Here is a 21,118-nt window from a genome sequence, read left to right on the forward strand (position 1 = left end):
AGACTATCAGGATATTTTTAACTTGCTAAATGGCCAGATATTAGCTACATATGGTAATGGACCATCTTAGTAGACAGCAAAAGCAGAGACAGCACTTAAATATTCATTTGTAGTATTCAACCACTACAAAGACCGTGGTCTCTTCGTTACCACTTATATGAATCTTCATCAGAAGTAAATGGATGGCAGTACTGAAAATAAGTATAAAGCCAGTGCTTTTTTTGTGCCGGTACGCAACGGTACGGCGTACCGGCACCTCTTTCTCCTCCTCCCCTCCCCTCCCATTATTTCCAGCGATTCTCCGCCTCTCTCCTGCCCTCCCATCGACGTGCAGTGATTTTTCCGTCCCTCCCCTGCCCTCACCTCTCCCATTTCCAGCGATTCTTCGTCCCCCAGCGTCCTCCTTCATTGCCTGCCAGCCAGCGTCGGACGCAGAAGCGAACGGTGCAGGCAGCGATTGGCTGGCAGCGTCGTAGCTTCCCTCTGCAAGTCCCGCCTACAACTTCCTGTTTACGCATAGGCGGGACTTGCAGAGGGAAGCTACGACGCTGCCAGCCAATCGCTGCCTGCACCGTTCGCTTCTGCGTCCGACGCTGGCTGGCAGGCAGTGAAGGAGGACGAAGAATCGCTGGATATGGGAGAGGTGAGGGCAGGGGAGGGACGGAAAAATCGCTGCACGTCGATGGGAGGGCAGGGGAGAGGCGGAGAATCGCTGGAAATAATGGGAGGGAAGGGCAGGGGAGAGAGAATTGCTGGACATGGGAAGGGCAGGGGAGAGAGAATTGCTGGACATGGGATAGGAGGGAAGGGCAAGGGAGAGAGAATTGCTGGACATGGGAGGGAAGGGCAGGGGAGAGAGAATTGCTGGACATGGGATGGGCAGGGGAGAGAAAATTGCTGGACATGGGATGGGAGGGAAGGGCAGAGGAGAGAGAATTGCTGGACATGGGAAGGGCAGGGAAGAGAGAATTGCTGGACATGGAGGGGAGAGAGGTGAATCGCTGGATGGGGAGGGGAGGACAGGGAAGAGAGAATTGCTGGACATGGAGGGGAGAGAGGAGAATCGCTAGACAGGGAGGGGAGGACAGGGAAGAGAGAATTGCTGGACATGGATGAGAGGGGAGAGAGGAGAAATGCTAGAAATGGATGGAGAGGAGAGCAGGAGATAGAGGAGAATTGCTGGACATGGATGGATGGAGGTGTTGGCTAGGAGAGAGGAGAAATGCTGACTTGGATGGAGGGGAGGAGAGAGGAGAAGTGCTGGACATGAATGGAGGGGAGGAAAGAAAAAAGAAGATGCACATGGATGGAGATGAGGAAAAGGGAAGAGGAGAAAAACTGCACATGGATGGAGAAAATAGGCAAAAGCTGGATTCATGTTATACCTCCTCCAGTCAATTCCATGCAGGAGGACCCAGCTTTTACTTATGGATGCAGGGCAACAAAAGAAGAAGAAAGGAAGAAAGTAAAGAAATAAATGGAAATGAAGCCCTGGAAATGGAGTTAAGAGAACAGATAGCAGCAGAATCAGAGACTGGGACCAATATGGATAGAAAAACAAAGTCACCAGACAACAAAGGTAGAAAAAATCATTTTATTTTCATTTTAGTGTTTGGAATTTGTCTTATTTTGCACTGGGTATACTGGAGCTGTAACAGCTTACAGAAATTATTTATAATGAAAAAAAATCAAATTATTTTTTCTCCTATACTAGTATAATATTTTCAATGATGTCTGTTTGTATGCGCCATGGCTGGTACAAGGGGTGTGACTAATGTGGGTGTGGCTATAATAGGGGCGGTGCCATGTGTGGTGACCCCGCCCACAATGAGTACCGGCACCTTTTTTTCTACAAATAAAGCACTGTATAAAGCTAACCACCAGTGCCAACGCCTAACTTTATATGGTGACTGCCTATGCTGAGTATCAAGCCCTTAGTTATCTATTATATTATCTACTATATAATTTGTACCTGAACGTTCTATGACTGGCTGGCTGTCTGGGTTCGTAACATCCTGACGTCAGCAAGCCTCCAGCGTTCCCTTCCCTCTCACTGTCCTGCCCTCTTGTCAAGACAAAATGACGTGAGAGGAGGGCAGAACAGTGAGAGGGAAGGGAACGCTGGAGGCGAGCTGACATCAGGATGTTACGAAGGCAAGCAAGTGAAGACAACGTAACGCTGGAGGGGAGGGGACGTGAGCCCAACCTGCCTGCAGGGAACGCTGGATGGGAGGGCAGGGCAGAGGAGAATCGCTAAGGAGGGCAGAATCGCGGGACACGGATGGCAGGGCAGGGCACAGGACAATCACAGGTCATGGAGGGGAGGACAGAATCACGGGACATCCAGGGGTGGGGAGGACAGGGCAGAGGAGAATCAATGGACATGGACGGAATGAGAGAAGAGGAGAGAATCGCGAGAAACGGATGGGAGGGAAGGGCAGAGGAGAATCGCTGGACATGGAGGGGAGGCCAGAATCGCAGGACATGGAGGGGACGGCAGGACAGAGGAGGATCACTGAAATGGAGGGGAGGCAGGGGAGAGAGGAGATATCGCTTCAATGAGAGCCTTAAGAACATAATTGCCATTACAAGATAGCCTTGCTAGCGCCCGTTTCATTTTTTTGAGAAACAGGCCTTTTTTACTAGTTTCTTTATATTAGTCACCTTATTTTCTTACTCTCTTACCTATCTATATGTTAACCATCTCTCTGACCTCATGTGCAATTTTCTTTAAATTAATCACCTTACTTTCAAATTCCTCTTACTCTCTTATCTACAGTGGGGGAAATAAGTATTTGATCCCTTGCTGATTTTGTAAGTTTGCCCACTGACAAAGACATGAGCAGCCCATAATTGAAGGGTAGGTTATTGGTAACAGTGAGAGATAGCACATCACAAATTAAATCCGGAAAATCACATTGTGGAAAGTATATGAATTTATTTGCATTCTGCAGAGGGAAATAAGTATTTAATCCCTCTGGCAAACAAGACCTAATACTTGGTGGCAAAACCCTTGTTGGCAAGCACAGCGGTCAGACGTCTTCTGTAGTTGATGATGAGGTTTGCACACATGTCAGGAGGAATTTTGGTCCACTCCTCTTTGCAGATCATCTCTAAATCATTAAGAGTTCTGGGCTGTCGCTTGGCAACTCGCAGCTTCAGCTCCCTCCATAAGTTTTCAATGGGATTAAGGTCTGGTGACTGGCTAGGCCACTCCATGACCCTAATGTGCTTCTTCCTGAGCCACTCCTTTGTTGCCTTGGCTGTATGTTTTGGGTCATTGTCGTGCTGGAAGACCCAGCCACGACCCATTTTTAAGGCCCTGGCGGAGGGAAGGAGGTTGTCACTCAGAATTGTACGGTACATGGCCCCATCCATTCTCCCATTGATGCGGTGAAGTAGTCCTGTGCCCTTAGCAGAGAAACACCCCCAAAACATAACATTTCCACCTCCATGCTTGACAGTGGGGACGGTGTTCTTTGGGTCATAGGCAGCATTTCTCTTCCTCCAAACACGGCGAGTTGAGTTCATGCCAAAGAGCTCAATTTTTGTCTCATCTGACCACAGCACCTTCTCCCAATCACTCTCGGCATCATCCAGGTGTTCACTGGCAAACTTCAGACGGGCCGTCACATGTGCCTTCCGGAGCAGGGGGACCTTGCGGGCACTGCAGGATTGCAATCCGTTATGTCGTAATGTGTTACCAATGGTTTTCGTGGTGACAGTGGTCCCAGCTGCCTTGAGATCATTGACAAGTTCCCCCCTTGTAGTTGTAGGCTGATTTCTAACCTTCCTCATGATCAAGGATACCCCACGAGGTGAGATTTTGCGTGGAGCCCCAGATCTTTGTCGATTGACAGTCATTTTGTACTTCTTCCATTTTCTTACTATGGCACCAACAGTTGTCTCCTTCTCGCCCAGCGTCTTACTGATGGTTTTGTAGCCCATTCCAGCCTTGTGCAGGTGTATGATCTTGTCCCTGACATCCTTAGACAGCTCCTTGCTCTTGGCCATTTTGTAGAGGTTAGAGTCTGACTGATTCACTGAGTCTGTGGACAGGTGTCTTTCATACAGGTGACCATTGCCGACAGCTGTCTGTCATGCAGGTAACGAGTTGATTTGGAACATCTACCTGGTCTGTAGGGGCCAGATCTCTTACTGGTTGGTGGGGGATCAAATACTTATTTCCCTCTACAGAATGCAAATAAATTCATATACTTTCCACAATGTGATTTTCCGGATTTAATTTGTGATGTGCTATCTCTCACTGTTACCAATAACCTACCCTTCAATTATGGGCTGCTCATGTCTTTGTCAGTGGGCAAACTTACAAAATCAGCAAGGGATCAAATACTTATTTCCCCCACTGTATATGTTCCATCTTTGCTTATACCCTACACTGTCAATTAAAATGTTCTATTACATATTGTATTTATTTTTGTTAAATTTGTACCCCACACTTTCCCACTCATGGCAGGCTCAATGCGGCTTATATGGGGCAATGGAGGGTTAAGTGACTTGCCCAGAGTCACAAGGAGCTGCCTGTGCCTGAAGTGGGAATTGAACTCAGTTCCTCAGTTCCCCAAGACCAAAGTCCACCACCTTAACCACTAGGCCACTCCTCCACATTGTAAGTAGTATATTATGCCATTCTTTGTATTGTTATTTGAATATTTTTACTGCTGTAATTATCTATTGCTTTTGTTTGATTTATTCTTACTGTACACTGCCTTGAGTGAATTCCTTCAAAAGGGCGGTAAATAAATCTTAATAAATCATTGAGCCTGCAAATGGGAGGGAAAATGTGGGATTCAAATGCAACAAATAAATAAATAAAAATATGGTGCTTATTTTAAAGAACACTAGTCATGTTTTAGATATTCATAAATTGGTACTTAGACATCCATGTGGAATGGATATCCAATTCCTGATTTGACAAAGCCAAGCTATGATAATCTGAAACTGTAGAACTTGCATTTGGGTAGGACTTGGGTAAACTTAAAAAATAGACATTCATTACTCATTGAAGAAGGGGAAGGAACATCTATGTCTATAAAGATAGATATCAGGAATTAGACCAGCTACCTAGGACATCCAAGGAAACGTTTTTGGAAGGCTCAGTAACTGTTTGCACTTACCCTTTCTTAACTGTAAAACATAACACAGAGTAAGTGCAAAGCCTGTGTAGTAGATGCACTGAGCATGCCCAGGATCTGCCCCGCATGTATCTCAGACTCCATCCAGAGCCCCATAAATCCAAAAGCCGCAGTGGTTCATACCCCAAACTAATGTCCTCCCCTCCGAAACCCCTCAACAGGCCCAAAGCCCCCTTCTATCCCCATGAGTGCTGATCCCCCCCTCCTGATTGCCCCACCAAACTCTGCCCTGGAAAATGAGCCATGGTTGCCTATAGTGCTAGCCTCCTCCCCCCTTCCCAATCCCTCTCTACCTCCCTGGGTCAAAAATGTCTGTCAGTGCTCCCGGGTGGCAGAGGCACTAGCTTGGATACTGATACAGTCCTGAGCAGTAATAGAGGGGATTTATTGTCACTGTTGGGAGACATTGACACCCCTGGTAGGTCTGGGGTGGAAGAAAAGGTCAAGCACTGGTGGCTGCAGCTGATGTGTCTGAGGTGGGATGTTTTGTCAGGAGATCGTAACTCAATGAGGAGGTCAAGAGGGGCACTGGAAATCAGGGCAGTCGAGGAATTAGAATTCTTGGTGGGGGGGTTGGAAGGGGGCTCAGGATCTCTTTGTGGGGGTGGGGTCTGGTAACAACTTAGGACAATATGAATATCTTTGTTGTTATTTCACACATAGGCGTTCAAGTGTTGTGAAATGGACATTTAATTGCCTGCTTTCCCCATTGACCTTATCTTTTCTAAAATGGATGTTCCTGATGCACATAGCTGGCACGTTGATATCCACTTCATCATCTATTTTAGAACAGGTTCTACATCGGCAAACCAGTTCTAAAATACTAGTGGAACGTCCGTCAGCTTGACATCTAATTTCTGATTTAAACATCCTTTCTAAAATCCCACTCCCCAATAGGATTTCTATTCTTGTGCTTATAAATTTACTTTTTTTTTTAGCCAATTAGTAGGTTGTTTTAGAGTACAAAAATTGGTGTTTATCAGTGTTTTCATGCCACAGGTACTATAAATTAGTTTCTATTCTGGTGGAATCAAATATGTATGTCTGTTTCACTTAGGAGTCAGTGCAGAAAAGGCAAAAAAAAACTGGGTGGAGGAAAACAAGCCAAGCCAGGGGAGGGGTAACAGAACACTAAAGGAAGTGGAGTTTACTACATTTTTTTTTTCAATTCAAGCATCAGCTCAAGCAGCTAAGATTTACAGTGATTCCTTTTAACTGTAATCCATCCATCCTTCCCGTCGTCTTGGCTCATGAGGATCTTGTTCTCTATTATTACTGTGAACTCATGAGTGGCAGCTGCTATGAGACTAAACCGTGCCTCAAGCAAAGTCCAACCAGATGAATTTAGATTTAGGGTTTCCAAGATACATGGCAATGTTCTTTAATATCTTTTTTTTTCTTTCCAAAGCATGTAATAGCTGTTTATTGAATCGTAGAGAATGAGTTTATTGACTGCTATTTTTGTAACCATATCCTCCACCTTAGATCTGTCACTCTATTACAAAATTAGGATTTCTAGAGAAAATGAAATCGATTCTCTACTTTTCTTTCATAAGCTTTGAATGAAACTTTCTGAAAGTGATACAAATTGTCAGAAGGCATTTTTCAAACAGGTTAGATAGAGGCATTATCCACAGGTACTATCATTATTGGTCTTTACATTAATTTTCAAAGAGAATGTATGCTCATAGTTTCACTTTCAAATTCTGTGGTTACAACGTACCTAAAGATTTGGCCAGGATAAGCCACTTAACCTTAAGGCTCCTTTTACCAAGCTACTACTACTATTTAGCATTTCTATAGCGCTGCAAGGCGTACGCAGTGCTGCACAAACATAGAAGAAAGACAGTCCCTGCTCAAAGAGCTTACAATCTAATAGACAAAAAAAAATAAGCAAATCAAATCAATTAATGTGTACAGGAAGGAGGAGAGGAGGGTAGGTGGAGGCGAGTGGTTACGAGTCAAAAGCAATGTTAAATAGGTGGGCTTTCAGTCTAGATTTAAAGGTGGCCAAGGATGGGGCAAGACGTAGGGGCTCAGGAAGTTTATTCCAGGCGTAGGGTGCAGCGCGACAGAAGGCGCGAAGTCTGGAGTTGGCAGTAGTGGAGAAGGGAACAGATAAGAAGGATTTATCCATGGAGCGGAGTGCATGGGAAGGGGTGTAGGGAAGGACGAGCGTGGAGAGATACTGGGGAGCAGCAGAGTGAGTAAGCTGCGGTAAAAGGGGCCCTTCGGTAGCATCGGTGCATGGATTTGCCTCACATCAAAGCCCATTTTACTGCAGTGGATAAAAAGCCAAAAACAGGAAATGGCTGTGTGGTAAGTGAACATTTGCCGTGCGGCCATTTCCAGGGAGAGCTCTTATCACCACCTATATAAATGATAGTGAGGGCTCCCACCCTAGTAGTAAAAAGGAAAAACTTCCAGTCGCACCAGAAATGTTGCACGCTGGGGGTGGCACTATTGCTAGCCTCCATGTTAGGCCAGTGGTAGTGCCTGATTGGTGCACCACAAAGCGGAAGTAGCTTTATCGCCTCTACCGCTGCTTTGTAAAAGGGCCCCTAATCTGTTTGGAACTCTTCCTTTAATGCTCAGAACCAGGGGTAGAATTGCTCGCCCAGTATTTGAAAGGCTATCCCTGCTATGGTTTTTCTTTTTCTTCTTAAAAGTGTGATGTTGGCCTCAGAAACCTTTCTCATTCAGTTCCCTAGTCTTCCTATTTGTTTTCCCTTTTTGAGAGAATCTCTTTTCCTACGCATGTATTTGAAACTATTTACAATGCCAGTCTTTGACCACTTCTTTTGAGAATGCACTTGAATAGAGCACCTACCCTTATTCTAACATAGGAGCCCCTTTACTAAGCTGTGGTAAGCACTAACGCATACTTATGATAGCTTGAAATGGCTTACCATGCAAGGCCAGTGTTAGGGGTGGGCAAACAGGGCAATTGCCCTAACCTATCTAAAGTTGAAAGAGGGGCCCCTTCCCTAGCATCTGCTCTGGACCCCATCATGTCTAGCACTAGTCCTGTTACCATGGGGCATGCTCAGGCATCCTGCAGCAAGTTCAAAATCAGCGTGCGCAAAATAATTTGTTAAAACACTTTTCTGTTGGATGGGCTGTGTTTGGGGGGCAGCGAGTAGGCATTCCTATTCTAATCAGTTAGAGCATCCTCAATTACCATGTGCTAACTGATAAACGTACTGCCTACAAAACAGGTGTTGGTAAGTGCTCATGTGGTAATTCTTTTTAATTTTCTCATGCTAATGGCAACATTAGTGTATAGCCTTCAATAGAAAAAGTAGGAAATTGGCTGCAGTAAAAATGACCTTAATGTGGGGGGAAAAGCCATGTAAGTGCGCGCTAAGGCTACATTCTACTACAGCTTAGTACAAGGACCCAATGGTGAGATGAATTCCCCAATGCTAAAGAAATAATTCCAGAACGATCCTATATAATAACTAGTAAAAAAGGCCTGTTTCTGACACAAAGGAAATGGGCGCTAGCAAGGTTTTCCTTGGAGTGTGTATGTTTGAGAGAGAGTATGTGAGAGTGACTGTGTGAGAGAGAGAGTGAATGTGCGAGTGTGTGTGTGTGACAGAGAGAGAGAGAGTGAGACTGGTTGAGAGTGTGTCTGTGAGAGAGAGAGAGTGTGTGTGTGTGAGCATGAGAGTGTGTGCCAGGGCCCCCCTCCCTCCCAGTTCCAGGGTCCCCTCTCCCTCCCGCCCTCTGAGTTCCAGGGTCGTCCCCCCCTCCCTCCCTCCGAGTTCCAGGGTTGTTGTCCCCCTCCCTGCCTCTGAGTTCCAGGGTCATCCCCTCCCTGCCTCTCAGGGTCGTCCCCTCCCTGCCACCCTCTGAGTTTCAGGGTCCCCTCCCTCCCCTGCATTATGCTCTCTCCCCTGCATTCATCCATATGCAGGCAACGCCCTCTGTGCCCTGCCCCCTCCATCCATCCATGTACAGCATCTCTCCCCTGCCCCCTCCACCTCCCTCTGAGTTCCAGCCCCCCCTCCCTCCCTCCCCCTCTGAGTTCCAGTGTCCCCCTCCCTCCCTCCCATTTCCAGGGTCCCCCCTCCCTCTGTCCCTCCATCCCTCCCTCCCAGTTCCAGGGTCTCATGGAACTGGGAGGGAGGGGGGACGGAGAACGTTGGAGGAGTGACGTCAGCAGGTGGTTACAATCCCAGTGACACACATTGGAACATTGGAGGAGAACGTTGGAGGAGTGATGTCAGCAGATGGTTATGATCCCAGTGAGACACATTGGAATGTTGGAGGAGCAAATTATTATATTAGATTCTAACCATCAACATTCTAAAGTAGCTGCCTGTATCCGTGGCTCCTGAGCTAGGCTCCGTAGCCAGGCTGAAGTCACTCACAGCTGATTCCCAGGCAGGGGGAGGAGTACCTGCCTGGGAATCAGCTGTGAGTGCGCCGCTCCCTGCAACACGACAAGTGCGGCATCGCAGACAACCCCCCGGTGCATCAACCCACCCCCGCGGTGCATCACCCAAGCCCCTCCCCCAAACACATCAACACCCCCCGGACACCACCTAAGCCCCTCCCCCAAGCACATCAACACCCCACCCCCGGGCACATCAACCCCCTCGCCACCCGCAGCTGCCAGTTCAAGACCACAACCCCCTCCCTCCCTCTGATTTGTAAAGACCCCCTCCCTCTGATTTCCAGACCCTCCCTCAGAGTTCCTTACCCCTGGAACCCCCCTGCTGTGACCCTCTCGAGCCCCCCTTCCCGCCGCCAACCCTCCCCCGCCGCCATTGCGTACCTGTGCTGGCGGGGGACCCCAACCCCCACCAGCCGAAGTCCTCTTTTCGGCCGTGCGGCATGGACGAATGATGTGATTAAGTTTGAATCAGTTTGTGTTCATGCGTCTGACATCAGACGCACGCACACAAACAGATTCCAACTTGATCATGTCATTCGTCCATACCGCATGGCCGAGAAGAGGACTTCGGCTGGTGGGGGTTGGGGTCCCCCGCCAGCACAGGTACGCAATGGCGGCGGGGGAGGGTTGGCGGCGGGAAGGGGGGCTCGAGAGGGTCACAGCAGGGGGGTTCCAGGGGTCAGGAACTCTGAGGGAGGGTCTGGAAATCAGAGGGAGGAAGGCAGAGAGGTGGGGTCTGGAACTCGGAGAGCGGGAGGGAGGGGTCTGGAACTCGGAGGGGGGTCTGGAACTGGGGGGGATGGGGAGAAATGCACCACCTGTACAGAAATTTAAAAAAAAAAACGGGGGGACGACCCTGGAACACACAGGAAGGGGGGGCACTGGAACTGGGTGGGAAGGAGCGGCCCCAGGCACACACAGTCTCTCACAGACACACACTCGCACACAGTCTCACTCATTCTTTCACACACACACACTCGCAAATTCTCTCTCTCTCTCTCACACAATCACTCTCACACATACTCTCTCAAACATACACACTCTAAGGAAAACCTTGCTAGCGCCCGTTTCATTTGTGTCTGAAATGGGCCTTTTCTACTAGTATTTTAATAAACAAAACTGTACTACATAAGTTTCTAGGATAGTCCTAATATATATATATATATATATATATATATATATATATATATATATATATATATATATATATATATATATATAATTTCTGTACTAATAACTCTTACTTTTTGGAGTAAATAATAAAACCATCCATGATGATTTATGCTAGTCAAAGAAATAGTGCATGTGTGCATTTTTTTTCCTTTCATTATTGCATTAGGAAAGGCAACCATACAAAGTCATGTCTGAATTTTATGTATTCCTTTATTGGGATTTTGCTCACATCTTTCTTCAGTAGTAGTTCAAGGTGAGTTACATTCAGGTACACAGGATACATTTGTGTGTATACATTTTATAGTCAAAAGTACACATACAGTTTTGACTTTTCAGAACTGCCTATTTCCCTCCCTTGATGTTACCCTGCTCTGGTGAGACATCTTCAAGCCCCTAGCTAAATGTGGAATAATATAGACACTTTTACCAGCATTCATGAATAGGCAATAGTCAAAAAACCTGTTTCTATGGATTATTGCCCTCATAGGAAGTAACTGTATAAAGGAGTTTTCACAAATAAAGGGGGAAATTCTATACATGGTGCCTGGAAAAATCATGTGGAAATCATTTTTGACTAAGCATATTCTATAATACTTACGCGTGGTATATAGAATATGCTTAGTTGATAGCCCAGTGCCTAAAAAAACGTACCTTCATTTACACAAATGAAAACATGGCATAAACCCTTGCATGTAGATTTACACAGACTGGGCCATATTCTATAACAACGTGTGTGAATTTGGGAATGCCCACAAAATGCCCATTTAAACAGCCATAGCCATGCCCCTTTTGAACTGCATGGTTTAGAGTTTAGGTGCAGTTCATTATATCATACGCTTAGTGAGTTGTGTGCGTAAATTCTAATTATTGCCAATTAGTGCTCATTATTGCTTATTAAGTGCTGTTAACAATGCTGATGGGCTTGTTAAGCTAATTAAGTTACACACGTTGTTATGCAATACGCTTAGATTTAGGCATGGAACGCTAGACGAGATATATAGAATCAGGGGGAAAATCTGTTTTATATACATAAAATAGCTATTATAAAATTACCCCCGCTGGATACACACATGAAAGCACACACTAGAAGAAGCAAGTACATACATTTATATATCCCTGATATAGGTATGTTCGAAGATATATGGGCCCTTTTATCAAACTGCAGTAAAAGTGGACTTACACATGCTTATGTAGGTCATTCCCAAACACTAAGGCCATTTTTTCTGCATAGGTAAAATGGCCACTTTTCCTATTTTTTAAATGAATGGCCATGCACTAATTTTTCAACACCCTACTTTGTAGGAGGTAAGGACTCACATACTAACCAGGCGCTAATCAGTTAGGGTTACATTTTATAAATGCTGAAAAACCATGCGGTTAATGTGATTCCATAAACTACGCTTCAAGTTACATATAGAATATGCACACGCACCATTCTTGTGACTAAAATTTAGGCACACCCATTTAGGCCACCTAAATTCAGGCCTAAATACCTGCGTCTAAGTTACGTGCAGATCAGGTGTATTCCATAACAGTGTGCATTGTTTTTTGAAATGCCCACAACTCGCCCATTCCATGCCTATAACCCCTCCCTTTTTCTACTGTGTGTATGAGAATTTACATGCACTGCATTATAAAAAATGTGATGAAGGGTGCTATATTGGAGAAGCAAGCCAGATGCTGAAGAAGAGATTTAATTTACATAGCCATCAAATGAAAAATGCCAGTGGCAACCAGGATGTTACCTCTGTGGAACAGCACTTTACAAAACCAGAACACTATACCAATGACTTTATGGTGAGAATACTGAAAGGAAACTTTAAAACAATACAGGAACGCAAGACCCACCAGACAGGACTTAACAAAGATCTGGGTTTTCTAGCCCGTTATAAACCATGAAATTTCATTGCTTTGTCACCCTCTGATCGCCATGCATATCTCCCTGTCCCTCATCCTCTCAGCCCTCTCTGTTTCTCACCTAGCCCATCCCTCCCTCATCCTTTCAGACTGTCACTTAAATACTTTGATGTTTCACTTATATATGATGTTACTTATCAAAATTTGCTTATTTCTGATCTGACGAAGAAGGGCTACCTTCAAAAGCTAGTCAAAAAATGTATTAAGTTAGTCCAATAAAAAAGGTATCATCTTATTTTCCTTTCTATGTTTTATTTTATTCTATTTCTATTGATTACCTTTAAAAGTGGACTAACACGGCTACCACATCTCTCTATTCTAGAATACGCCTAGAAAGTTATGTGCGTAAATTCAAATTAAAGCCAATTAGTGTTGCTAATTAGTTTTTAAGTACTAATTATCAGCACTTATTGGCTTGTTAATCAATTGATGAATCGTATAAAGAGAAATGATTACAAACTTATGTTGTATTAACGTTCTTACAAAATACATATAGAAAAAAAAAGACAAGTCTTCCAGTTACTGGGTGTTTAAATGAGGAGTATAGAAAACAGTGGAAAGAGACTACATCCGAACACATATGATGAGACAATTCACATAGAACTAACAAGATGATAAAGCATTGGTGTGCTCATAATGGCTAAACGCAAGACTGACAAGATGAAAGAACAAGAGTGCTCATTATGTCTAAATGCATAGGAGCTTGCAAAAAGTGAAAGACTGACAAGATGAACACTGAGGTTTACTAAGGTGCGCTAGCATTTTTAGCGCGTGTACAAAATTAGCACACGCTAACTGTGTAGGCGCCCATAGGAATATTGTGGGAGCCTACACAGCGCGCTAATGGTTAGCGTTTGCTAAAAGTATTAACATGCTTCTAGCGCGGCTTAGTAAACGGGGCCCTTAGTATAAGATAATAATCTCACAGTGAAAACATTGGTTTTATGTAGGAGTCGGGCTCAATGTGGCCTCTATTGTTTTGAAAAATGTTCTTACCTTACAATTGGAGAAAACTTTTGAAAATGGCGCTCTTATTCTGTGCTGTATTCGTTTACAATGCTGATGTGTAGTTCAAGATATTATGGGAAATAAACCAAAACTGGGTTCCTAATTGTTCTTATAATGCAAGTATTAATATGTTTAGGGAATCTTAATGCTCCTAAATACAAAATCTAAGCAGGAATATTATGTTGTTGCATATTCACTGTAGCACTTTCTTTGTTTTCCATGAGTAATTCATTTTAAATATAATTATATTATACTATGTAATTGCCAACTTTAAAGGGATTTTGATAGTTATGCTCATACACGCTGCACAGGAAAATGTGTTTGAAGGAGAAATACACATTCATTGTAAGGGATCCCCAATTCCCAACATACTTGATAGTATTACTTGTAAAATAATTAATATTACCATTAAAAAAAAAAACAATTTCTTCATAAAACCAAAACATTTTCAATCTGGCCTTCACCATTGGCCTATAGATCTAAGTTATCACCTGAGCTTTATATGTTCAAGAGGTATGAGGTTTTTTTTTATTTGGTAGGTATGAAGGCTTGGACAGTTGAGGAGACATCAGACAGCAGCAATCCCAAGAGAGTCATGAAAACATTGTACAAACTCTATAATCTCTGGTCCCAGACCATCTCTCTCTATCTGGCTTGAATTGAGAATAAAAATGCTATAAACAGAGCCATGCATTCATTGGAATAGAGTTGCATTGGCGCAAGCCAGAGAAGAAGCATTGAGAAACAGGCTCATACCTTGGAGTCCTAAAAACAATTTAAAAAGTAGAGCTATAAAGAGAGTCATGAAAGGGCTACAACAGCTAAAGAAAGTGGAGCAGGAGTCGAATTAGTGTGTAGGAATTGAAGATAAACAGGTGAATGGGACTAGAAAGATTGTTAGCCATCCAAGTCAGTGGCAACACCAGATCGTCACATGTATTTCCTAACACTGATATGATGTTGGGGCCTGGGAGAAAATAGCACTGGTGGTGACTTAAAATATCATGATCTGTGCTTAAATACCCAAAGAATAGCAAACTCAATAATTTTATGATTAATTCTAGTAGATATATTGGAAGTAGGGGATTATTAAAGAGAGAAATATTTCTTTGCACATCCTTCACAACAGTTCATTATATTCATATATTTCATTTACCATGTAATACAGAAAAAAACTCAAAGCACAGAACATAAAATATCTCTCACACTCTTTCTATATATTTAAATGGAAGAATGCAACAATGCTGCCTTACCATGGTATAGCTGTGAGCCACCTTCATAAGCTCAATGCATCCCTGAGCATCGGCAAATGCTCGAATTCCCAAACAGTTGGATGGATGTAAAAGTTTCATTAGAAAATGGCAGCACACCTCTACTACTTGTGGAAGCTGAAGGAGACAAGCGGCTGCTAACAAGTTTTCAATGGTGTCTTCCTTTAATTCCAAGCAACCTTAAAAAAATAGAGATTACAAGACTCAATCTCAAATGGTTTCGTGCTGACACCTTTTATGTCTGTGTGCATGAATGGTAATGTAATATTTGTTACTCTTTCCCCTTACACGCTGAGACAAGAAGCCAAATCCTTTACAGTTTGGAAAAGAAACTGCTATGAGAGAAAAAAAAATTAAAGGAGAGGTATCAGGATGTGAGTTTTTAATGGTTAAAACACAATCACAATGACCTTGAGGAAACCCAGATTTTAACATGAAAAGGAGCATGGGTAATAGCTTAAGTATTGATCTTGTTAGAAGCAAAGGTGAAGATAAGAAGGCCTGAAATATACTACTAGTTGAGTTGTTGAAGGTCATCACTGTAGCAGATTTTGGGTGTGCTAAGGATATAGGTATGTAATAAAATGTGAAATTACTTTGCAAAAGTACATTTCATGGTTGTAAATTTTCATGTGAAGTCCACTTTACATGAACGTTTATGTAAATTTGTTTCTGAACTGTTGCAAGGCAGAATGAAGCAAACAATTCATTAATGTTTAAAAGTATAAAAATTAGCACAGGAAAAATGTAGGTGCCTGTTTTCACTGGAAAAACTAATTGCAGCTCAAGAGCTATCATTAGTTTTTCCAGGACCTGGAAAAAAAGAAAAATTGTTTTCCTTACATCAGCATGAAAAAATTAAAGGGCCCACCAGTCCAAATTGAAGATTCCTCCAACCCCCAGCCCCTGAGGCATACTTGAAATCCTGACACAGGTTAAAATGTAAAAACAAATAACCCCCTAAAACTCTGCCCTGCTCCTTCCATGTCAGGTCAGGCAGGCTATTCAGGTCCACCTCCTTCCTCTTCCCATAGCCATCTCTCACTCACCCCAAGGGGTCCTGGAGGGCAGCGATAGGGGTAAGGATCAATCTCCGCTTGCTCCGGCTCCACTGGCCGTCCTAATCAATAAATTGCTGGCTGATCCCTAGTGGTAGTCTCCAGTACTACTGCTAAGAGTCAGATTGCCAATTAAGGAGCAAGAGTTATTTGGCAATCTGACACCCTATCAATAGTACTGGAGATGACCACTAGGGGTCAGCTGGTACTACTTTGTCTAGGACGGCCTGCAGTCCTTTTACCAAACTGCGGTAAAAAGGGCCGTGCGGAAGTGGTGGGGGCCATTTTTCCCACGAGCCAGAACCCTTTTAACCGCAGTGGTTAAAAAGTCCCTAAAAATAAAATGGCCATGCAGTAGTATTAATCTTACCGCGTGGTCATGCAACGGGGAGAAATTAACGCCTATATGTCAATCATTTTGTCAGGGCAATTATAAGTGTCAACTTTTGACCTACTGAAAACATAATATGTAATTTCATTGTCTAAACCACAGTAGCAGCACTTTTTGTTTAATTCCAGTCAAGATAAACAAATCTTGTATGCTGCAGTCTGTACATTCACAGAATACTAAAATAGTAAATGATAGAAGAAAAGAACAAGCTAGTCTATCCACTTAGCCCAGATTTTCTCTCTATACTGCCAAGGATTCATCCCAAGGTATGTATGGAAATGTGAGTGAGGGCATTTTCCTTCTCTTCCCCTCTCACCCTCACAAATAATCCAGCAACTTACATATGAACATAAGAGAAGCCATACTAGGTCAGACCAACAGTCCATCTAGCTGCCCATTATCCTGTTTCCAGCAGTGGCCAAGCCAGATCACAAGTACCTGGCAAAAACCCAGTTCCAGTCAATATTCCATGCAACAAATCCCAGGACAAGCAGTTGCTTCCCCCATGTCTGTCTCAATAGCAGACTATGGATTTTTCCTCCAAGAACTTGTCCAAACCTTTTTGTTTAACCCAGATATGCTAACCTCTGGCAAAGAGTTCCGGAGCTTAGCTATTCATTGAGTGAAAAAATATTTCCTCCTACTTGTTTTAAAAGTATTTCCATGTAACTTCCTTGAATGTCCCCTAGTCTTTGTACTTTGTGACGAGTAAAAATTGATTTATTTCTACTCGTTCTACGCCACTCAGGATTTTGTAGACCTCAATTATATCTCACCTCATCCATCTCTTTTCCAAGCTGAAGAGTCCTAACCTCGTTAGCCTTTCCTCATATGAGAGGAGTTTCATTCCCATTATCATTTTGGTTGCTCTTCTTATTTATGCTCTTATGTATTGAGATTTACTATACCGCCGTTAACTAACTTGCAGATTACAGTGATGTACAATGCTAAAATGTCAAGATAAAATTCAGAAAAGAAAGGAAAAACAATTATAAATAAAAATGTTAGCATTCAAACAAAAGAGCAAAATCCACAAAGCAAAGAACGGATGACAGTAATGGATAGGAAATTGATAACAGGGTAGCAAACCAGAACCTAGGTAGAGTCGAAAGCAACTTTAAACTTCTTGAAAAAAAGGTTCAGCTCAGATTGATAGGGGCATAGAGTTCCAGTGAAAAGTGGCAGCAAAGAAGAAAACGCTGTGTCGAGTAGATTCTAACTGTACGTTTCTGGGACTTGGGAGGCAAACACGATAAGAGAACAGAGGAGCTGGGCTGGAGTATATGGAATGGTAAGATTAGAGAGATAAGAAGGCAGATGAGTTCTAAGAGCCTTAAAAGTCAAAAGGAGAACCTTGTAGATAATCCACTTGTCAACAGGAAGCCAGTGGTGTTTGATGAATAACGGAGAAACATGGTCATATTTGCGAGCATGACAAATGAAGTCTGATAGCTGTGTTTTGGAGGGATTGTAAATTCTTGAATTGGGATTGAGGACAACCTAAGTATGGCATGTTACAGTAGTCAATCCTAGTGATCAGCAATGAAAGAATGAGTGAAAGAAACTATGTTCAAAATACTGTCTAACTGAATGGAGTTGGCGTAGGATGTAGAAGCTAGTTTTACATAGATGGGAGATCTGTGGGACAAAGGAGAGTTGGGAATCGAAAATGATTCCTAAATAACAAAGAGTCCATGGCTGGATAGTGGTACCAAAAAGAGTGAGGGGGGTCCTCCACTGAACCAACACACTACTGTTTTGTCTTTATTAAGAATCAATCTATGATCAAACAGCCATTGCAATATATGAGACAAAAAAATTATGTAGGGGGAGCAATAGATGAGGAATAAGGATTTGTGGGGTAAATCAGGAGTATGTTGTCAGCATAAAAGTGGCAAGAAATACCAGTAGATTGGATAACAGTAGCCAGCAGGCTAAGAAAGAGATTGAAGAGGAGAGGGGATAAAATAGAACCCTGGGAAACCTTATATTCTAGACAACAGGGCTGAGATGTGGAGGATGGAGTGGTGACTCTGAATTAGTATTCAGTTAAGAAAGAGGAATACCAGGAAAACACAGAGCCCAAAGAGGTGAGGTGAGGCGAGCTAGAAGGAGGGAGTGATCAACAAGGTCAGAGAGGTCAAGAGAAGTTGTGAGCACAGCATTATATCTATCCAAGTGAGAGTGAATTTCACTAAGTAGAGCTGTAATTATCGTTTCAGTACTAAAATGAGAGTGGGAACCTGATTGTTTGGGATGGAAAGCAAGAGATTTCTCAATGAAAGAGGAGGCTTGTTGGTAGACTATTTTCTACAGTATTTTAGAAATAAAGAATAAATTGGAAAAAGGACGGTAGTGAGCCAGAACCTGGGGATCAATAGATTGTTTCTTAAGAATAGGACAAACTACGGAGGATTTCCATAAAAGAGAAACTTGACCAGAACAAAGACTGTTATTGATAAGAATGATTGAGGGTAATAAATTAAGCTCAGGGGTTTTGAGCCATATGGAGGGAAAAGGATAAGTGAGCAGTAAGTGCTTTTCATATCAGAGATGGTTTTGGAAATTGAGAACAGGGTTTTGGGTTCAAAAGAGAATCAAGAGAACGAGCCAACAGGTAGAGAAAGGTTATTGGGGGAGACAAGGGATGGTGATGGTGAGCTAGGGGCCTAAGATCAGTGGATGCAGAGAAGCTGTTGAAGGTAGGAGACGGTAAACAGTTACGGAGATCAGAGATTTTTGATGCAAAACACTGGGATAGTGTTTCTGCCTGAGGGATTAAGTTGTTACTAGAATTCAGATTGGGAGGTGTTAATGAGTGAAAAATGGAGTAGAGTTCTTTAGATGGATTAGGAACAGTCTTAAGGTGAATAGTGAAATATTGGGCTTTTGCTTTTCTCAGATGGAAATTATAGTTTCTAAGATTGAGTTTAAAGGTCTTTAAGCCTTTCCATCATGTCCCCTTTCCAGCCAGCGAACAGGCATCTCTCCTTGCCACCTCCCCCAGTGTATCTTTTGAAAGTTTTCTTGTTCTCTAGTGATCGGCAGCAATGAGTGATTCATACAGCCTGGTCATGCCTCGGGTGGCCTAATCATAGGGCAGCCACTGCTTGCAGGAGTCTAGACGATCTGCCTGTCCTTAGCGATTCTAAACACAATATTGGAGCAGCCCCCCTTCCCCACTAGCAGCAATACAATTGGAAGACTTCTGCACAGCTTAGAGGGAACACTGCCCACCTATCAGAATACCCTAACAATTATGTGCTATGCAAGTTAAGCACATAATTACAGAATAGTGTTTAGGTGTTCCGTTGCCATTTATGCATATAAGTGTACACTTACCTGTGTGGATGGCAGTATTTATATGTTTATTTAAACAACCTGTACTAGATTGAGAGGGTTAGTACCCACTAAATTTCATGCCATTGTGAAAGTGCCATGTGGTACACAGGCTATTAGGACTACATTGTCTTCAGTAACTGGCCAAACTTACGTTTTACACTTTCATACATGGCCCCTATATAAGAAATATTGAAGAAATAATCTACCATTTGTTTTAAAAAAATTATGGCTTACAGAAATTTTAAGTATTTCACAAATTCTAACACATTCTTAATACAAATACATTTGGAGTACATGTACAATGAATTTAAATCTTATTTACAAAAGAGTTATGTTTTTAGCTGTCAAGTTTTTATATCAATCCAAGGCCCCTGTTTACAAAGCCACTTTAGCAGCTGCAGTGTGGCAATGCTGACACAACCCACTGTGTCGAAAGTATCATACCACCAGCTGCTAGCACAACTTTGTAAACAGGATCCCAAGTTACTTTTGAGGAATACACCCCACAGATGTGGAGGGGCATTTTCGATGTGACATCTAAATCTGATTTTGTACGTTTTGCTGAAAATGTCCAAAAATCAAGTGGTGAACATAGCGATTTTCAAACAAGAAAAAGGTCTACCTTTTGGTTTTTAAAATGGCCATTTGCTAGATATTTTTGTGCTGAGTGCATCTATGTCTTTGGACCAATTACGAAAAAAGGTCAAAGGGAAAAATGCGCAAAACCAAGCCATTGGGAGGTATTGGGGGTGGGGGCAGCATTCTTAGTAGACTGGCCACACAGACATCCCAGCAGAGCAGTGGGGTACCTAGGGGGCACTGCAGTGGACTTCACATAAAAGGTCCCAGGCACACATCTCACCATTAACCCATGATATTGTATGGTGAGCCCTCCAAAGCCCATGAAAAACCTACTGTACCCAACTGTTCACCACTACAATAGCCCTTATGTCTGCATATGTGGGTACAGTAGGGTTTTGTTGAATGTTGGAGGTCTCACAAGTGTAACTGAGTGGGATATGAGATTGGGTCCCCTTCTCTACAGTGCACTGCACCAACCACTAGGTTACTCCAGGGATCTGCTTGCTGTTCTAATAGGACTGGTCATAATATCTGAAGCTTTCATAGAGGCTGGTATATACTGGTGCCCACTGGAGGATTAAGGTGTGTATGTGTGAGGGGGAGGGGGGTCCATGCATTAATCCTTCCAGTGGTCATTTGGTCATTTAGGGCACCTTTTTGTGACTTAGTCATGAATGAAACCATCTTTTTAGCCCTGGATGTTTTCACTTTGTTCCATTATAGCAGAAAAATGTCCAAGTTTTGGGAATGCCCAAATCCCACCCCTATCATGCCCCCTTTTGATTGGAACACACTACATACGAACTGCATAGAAAAAT

General features: G+C 43.1%; 1 protein-coding gene across 1 annotated transcript in view; it reads right to left on the reverse strand.

Moving 5' to 3' along the window:
• Positions 1 to 21,118, reverse strand: part of KLHL1 (kelch like family member 1) — a 683,807-nt gene that overhangs the window by 412,399 nt on the left and 250,290 nt on the right. The window contains exon 4 of the mRNA XM_030202420.1: positions 14,910 to 15,106. Coding sequence (XP_030058280.1) covers positions 14,910 to 15,106 — 197 coding nt within the window. The remainder of the gene's footprint in view (positions 1 to 14,909; positions 15,107 to 21,118) is intronic.

Source organism: Microcaecilia unicolor, chromosome 4 (assembly GCF_901765095.1).
Source record: "Microcaecilia unicolor chromosome 4, aMicUni1.1, whole genome shotgun sequence".
In the NCBI taxonomy this organism is placed as follows: Eukaryota; Metazoa; Chordata; class Amphibia; order Gymnophiona; family Siphonopidae; genus Microcaecilia; species Microcaecilia unicolor.